The 5,224-nt window shown below is 54.3% G+C and overlaps 2 protein-coding genes across 2 annotated transcripts in view; both read right to left on the bottom strand.

Annotated features, from left to right (window-relative positions):
- Positions 1–2,609, bottom strand: part of LOC113202768 (uncharacterized) — a 16,420-nt gene extending 13,811 nt beyond the window's left edge. Inside the window, exons 1-5 of the mRNA XM_052269783.1 lie at positions 2,335–2,609; positions 962–1,224; positions 800–876; positions 394–697; positions 85–222 (exon numbers count right to left, since the gene is read on the bottom strand). Of these exons, the coding sequence (XP_052125743.1) occupies positions 85–222; positions 394–697; positions 800–876; positions 962–1,096 (654 nt within the window). The 5' untranslated portion in view covers positions 1,097–1,224; positions 2,335–2,609. The remainder of the gene's footprint in view (positions 1–84; positions 223–393; positions 698–799; positions 877–961; positions 1,225–2,334) is intronic.
- A 346-nt stretch (positions 2,610–2,955) lies between these two features.
- The window catches only part of LOC113202759 (angiotensin-converting enzyme-like), a gene marked incomplete in the record, with an annotated part of 12,046 nt that continues 9,777 nt past the window's right edge, over positions 2,956–5,224 (bottom strand). Inside the window, 8 exon segments of the mRNA XM_052269782.1 lie at positions 2,956–3,243; positions 3,321–3,464; positions 3,546–3,748; positions 3,985–4,124; positions 4,222–4,346; positions 4,449–4,618; positions 4,695–4,792; positions 5,141–5,157. Of these exon segments, the coding sequence (XP_052125742.1) occupies positions 2,991–3,243; positions 3,321–3,464; positions 3,546–3,748; positions 3,985–4,124; positions 4,222–4,346; positions 4,449–4,618; positions 4,695–4,792; positions 5,141–5,157 (1,150 nt within the window).

Raw genomic sequence — 5,224 nt, 5'->3', positions numbered from 1 at the left:
GGGGGGGGGATCTCCGGTCCGAACGCTCCCCGTCAGGCACATGCAGATCGTCCGTAGGCTGCCCGCGAAGCGAAGCACACTCACCCCGGGCGCGTCCCGCAGGGCGGTGGCCTTCTCCTGCTGCTGGGCGTCGGGCTCACTGTCGCTGATAGCTGCTACATCCATCTCTGGCTGTAGCAGCGCCTCGGCAGCTGGTGGCGAGTCCGGGGCGGCAGCTCGGTCCTGCACAAGCACTTTGTCTACATTGAGGCCCGCTTCAAAAAGTGCAAAACCGTTTTCTTTTCATGAGCCTCTAACTGGCTTCACCTGCACTTTAACTTTGAAATTGCGAAAGCGAAGTAAATTTTGCGTGCCGCGGCGTTGTGAAACATTGCTGAACGCCACGTCTCCTACCTCAGTGAGGGCCACGGCCAGCAGGAGCCGCAGGATCTTCTTGGCGGGGTCCTCGGCGTGCCCTAGGGTCCCCGTCAGCTCGCGGCCGCCGCCCCGCAGCGTCACGTCCCAGGTCTCGCCGGTCAGCAGGGTGAGGGCGGCCAGGGCCTGCTCGTCCCGGAGGCCCTGGAGATGCTCGTCGGCCTGCGGCTGCGCGTCACGCAGCTGACGCCTCAGGGCTCTCCTGACGGCCAGGACGTCGTGGTCCTCCCAGCAGCGGGGCGTGGCGGCGGCGCGGCAGTCCGAGCACCAGGCGCAGGGACTTCTGAGGGGCACAAGTCAAGCCATGAGGTATGAGGTACAGGACCCCCCCCCCCCACACACACAAAAAAAAAAAGCGAGACCAGCAGCGCCCAAGTGAGCTTACCTCTCCTGCCTGACTCCCTCCAGCAACTGCAGAACTGTGAAGTTCGTAGGGAGTTCCGGCGGCGGGCCGTTGAAGTTCTGCAGGGAGACAAGGTCAGATGAGAAGAGACCAGGGAGATGGAGGGTGCGGAGAGGACACACAGGACGCCCAGGGAGCACTCACCTGGCGGCACGTCGGGCACCTGCTGTCGGGCAGCAGCCCCAAACACTGCAAGCAGACCGTATGCCCGCACGGCACGAGAACCTTGGGCACCCGGTCGGTGGCGTCGAAGGGCTCGGTGCAGATGCCGCACTTCATGGTCAGGCTGGGGAGCCGCAGTCAGTCGCCCGGGGTAGCGCCGCGAAGGGGCGGGGTAGCGGTGGGACGGGAGTAGCGCCACGGCGCGAAGTAGCGGCGGGGCTACACAGGACGAGGCTATCTCACTCCTAGAAACGAGAGGACAGTTGCACAAATGAAGTTACAATGGCACAGATCTGGAATGTTGAAGTAATAGACCAACCAACTCAGCTGCCACGACGGCACCTCCACCCGATTCAAAAATAACTTTACTTGTTCAAAAGTGCCGAAATATATCACTCTACACAAGCACCAATAATTACTTGAAGAGCTCAGAATTTGCCCAAAGGTCCTCCACTTATTCGGTCCACTGCACGTGCTAAGTTGTCATTCCACAAGTTTTGTGTGACCATCAGTGCTATGCGGTAGTCTTATTAGCTGCAGGTAAACACTCTATACAACACAAGTCTAATGGTCTTTGAATATATTCACATCTTTGTTACTAGTTCTTTGCCTCTATCATCCTTGTTCTATTTTAGAAAGTGGAACAACGAGTATTGTGCTCTGTATGGTGCAATTTAGTCCCTACTTTCAGCTAAGAAACCGCATTGGAAACGGTATAGAGGTATTGGAATGATATAGAAAAGTGTGGCCGTTCCTGGTCCGAATTATGATACAGTACTACTTTCATCACAAAATTGCATTGTTTTTGATCTACGGACATGATAACATGGTTATCAGGATATGGGAATTAGTGAACTATAATTACCAAATTCTGAAAGTGAACTGCAATCTGCCAACTGGTGCACCATACTAGCACTTATAAAGGACAAGGTTTCCTTCATCAATCAAATATGTTTGACACACTGACTCTCCGCTTGACATAATTCTAAAAGCTATTGGAAGTCAGTGGTAAACTTTTAATACTGGGTAAAATAAAATGGAAAATGGCAAAGACACAAATATGAAATATTTGAACCAGATTTTTTTCCATGCCTTTGCAAATTGTAGATGTTGTTTGGGAGTCATACTGAATGAAAATTTTAGAATGACCCGAAAAGTCGGTGGCCGTCTGCACCGAGTCTACCCTCCCCCCCCCCTTTCCTACCGTACGGGTATTCCCCTGCAAGGCCATTCTCAGTGATTCCGCTCCAACATTTTCACGCAAAGTCTTAGCAGCACCATCTAAACTTGAATTCACCACTGTCCACAAGTACAGGACATTGGTACTCTCCGCGACAGATCGGTCGTTCACTCACCGGTTGGCGCGGGCGTCCTAACCTCTCTGCTCTCGTGTTGCTCCCTCCGCTCTGCTAGCTCCGCTCACAAATGACCGAGATGCGACGTTTGACTGCGAAGACAGTTGTGAGTGTTTCCAGGAGAAGCACTTCTTACTCCGTGTCGACACGAAGGGACGAGTCCTGAACTTGACAGTTTTGACTCGGCTGGCGTATCACTATCGGTTGCTGGAATCTGCTCTGCTGATGCGAGTCCCAGACGGCACAAACCGACTCGTGTGCCGGTGTCGGCGAGAGGGAAAGAGGGGAGAGGGGGGAGGGGGTAAAACAATTCCGACAAGCTTGAAATGCGGAAGAATGCGGGGAACAAGTAAACGGAAGTCACCAAGTTTAAGCATATGTAGTGATTTTCATTTTGATATTCGTTTCAGCTTTACCGGATCGCTTTATTTGTTGCACTAAAATTAAGGTACTGAATACGATAGGCACACAAACCTGTGTGAAATGACTCTCCAGCGGAGAGTGTTGGAAACTCAAAAGCGAAAATCTGATGTAGATGTTCAGACTACGGCACCAGACACTGTCAGTATTTCCAAATGAGATAGGATCAAAGGATGGAACAACAAGAAAACAAGCACAAACTTTGTAACAAAAAAAAACGTATCACTTTAATGGCATTATCGATTAAGTATCACGAGCATTAGGAGTACGACGGGCAGGGTAACTACGGAAGACAACACCGACGCCCCCGCCGTCCGGGAGGCGTCGATGGCGGCGGCCTCGGCGTCCAGGTCGCCGTTGGCGTCGCGGAGGAACCGGTGCAGCGGCTCGAAGTACTCCAGGAGCGCGGTGGCGTTCAGCTCCGTCTCCCCGGTGAGCTGCTCCAGAGCCTCGCTCCAGTGCACGGACGCGCCAAGCGCCATGCCCTTGCTAACACAGCATTGTAAACATTGGCTGCCGACTACTTGGTGACCTAGTTTGAGTTTAATGTGGATGATATACTTTACCTGAACTTGGCGCCCGCCTCTTTCGAGTTGTAAAAGTCGCACTTGTGCAGGGGCGGACTCGAGGGGTCGTCTGGTCTGTATTCTCCGGCCTCGATGCACAGCGCCCTGTAGAGCTGGAACTGGAGGATGTCCGCCACGAAGTAACTGCGCAAAAGTGTAACAAAGTGTGTAATAAGCTGCATTTACAATTCGGACAGTAGTGTGTTAACGCCGGGCCGCACTTACGAGATGTACTGGTAGCTGCCCGGCACGTGGAACTTGGCGCCCGGGTCGAAGTCCTCCTCGGAGCGCGGCACGGGCGACCTGAGGCCCTGGATGTCCTCGCGCAGAAGCCACCAGTGGCGGTTCCAGTCCGAGTGCGACACGTTCCCGGAGAACACGTCCCACCGCCACATGTCCACGAGCAGGCCGAAGGGCAGGAAGGCGACCTGCGGCAGGGGGCAGTCGACAGGAGGGGCACTTCACTATAAATTCAAGCGAACACCATTTTTCAGATTTTAAAACTTGATTTTCCCTTGTTTTCTTCAGATTTTTTCCTGATTGTTTTTAAAATTGATTTTCCCTTGATTTTTCTGATTTTTTTTTTCTGTTTTTGTTTTTTTAAAGTAAAGTACCCCCCTTGAGTCATCGCCGTTCGCGCCGGGGACGCAGTGCGGACGCCTACCTTCTCCAGCGCCATCTTCATGAGCGCGTTGACGCTGCTCTCCTCCGAGTCGTCGAAGTCCTTGAGGAGCCCGATGGTCTTGAGGTGCTTCGGGTTGTCCACCGACAGGGCGATCGTGTCGCCGATGGCTTCGTGGAATCCTAAAGGTGTAAAAATAAATAAAAATATTAACAATAAACAACAAAGTGTCCTAGCAACTTATCGTTGTCATTGCTGTTGAGCTTATGGGACACGCACCGGGGTTGGCCCCGCTGCGCAGCATGTACGGCTGGTCCTTGTACTGCAGGTAGTACTGGATGTGGCCCATCTCGTGGTGAATCGTGCGGAAGTCGTCCTGGTCGACCTTGGTGCACATTTTTATCCTGCAACAGAGAGGAGCGCGGTGCTGTAGATGAGGGAGGACAGCACGGCCACCCCCGGGACAGGCCCGCCCCCGCCCCTCACGGCGCGGACACTCCCCCCACCTGAAGTCCTTCCTGTCGCAGAAGTCCCACGCCGAGCCGTGGCAGATGATCTCGCGGCCCCGGGGCTTCTCGATGACCGCCCGCGGCCCGTAGGACATCTCGCTGGGCAGCAGCCCCATGGACGTGTAGAACTCGTCCGACTTGCGGAACATCTTGAGGGCGTTGTAGCGCTGCCGGCAGAGAAAGGGGTCGGTAGGGTAGCGTCGTGACGCAATACAGTACGCGTCAAAAGCGGGCGAAACTCACCTGCTCCCGAAGGGCCTTTGTCACGTCGTAGGAGGTGGCGTTCGGGAAGGGCTCCACCAGGTCGTACACGTTGATCCACGACTGGCCCCACATGTTACCTGGCGATCACAACCAAATAAAAATTTAAGAAAATGAGTCAAGTACATTTTTCCTCCTTTGCAAAGTAGTAGCCTCTGCGGGAGGCACGCGACGACACTCCGCCGTTTATTAATTTGCTTTAGGGCCGCGTTTACGACCCTTTACGGCCGTTTTACGCCTCCGGAAGTCAAGGTGAAGCGGCCGCGGGGAGAGCGCGTCGCCAACGACAGCGGCCGTTAAGCGGGGAAAGTATGACGTCACGGAGTGCAGCGGAGAGGGCGAGCAGGGTCGCCGAGCAGCGCCCTGGGGGTGGTCTGGATTTCTCATACTGAGCATCGTGTTCCCCATACTGCACTGCTCGTACGCACCCAGGATGTGCGCGGGGGTGAGCCAGTCCTCCTCGCTCTGGGGTCTGGATTTCTCATACTTAGCATTGTGTTTCTCATACTGCA

Source organism: Frankliniella occidentalis, unplaced genomic scaffold (genome assembly GCF_000697945.3).
Source record: "Frankliniella occidentalis isolate FOCC.00 unplaced genomic scaffold, Focc_3.1 Scaffold102, whole genome shotgun sequence".
Lineage (NCBI taxonomy): Eukaryota > Metazoa > Arthropoda > Insecta > Thysanoptera > Thripidae > Frankliniella > Frankliniella occidentalis.
This window is presented reverse-complemented; position numbering and strand designations above follow the sequence as displayed.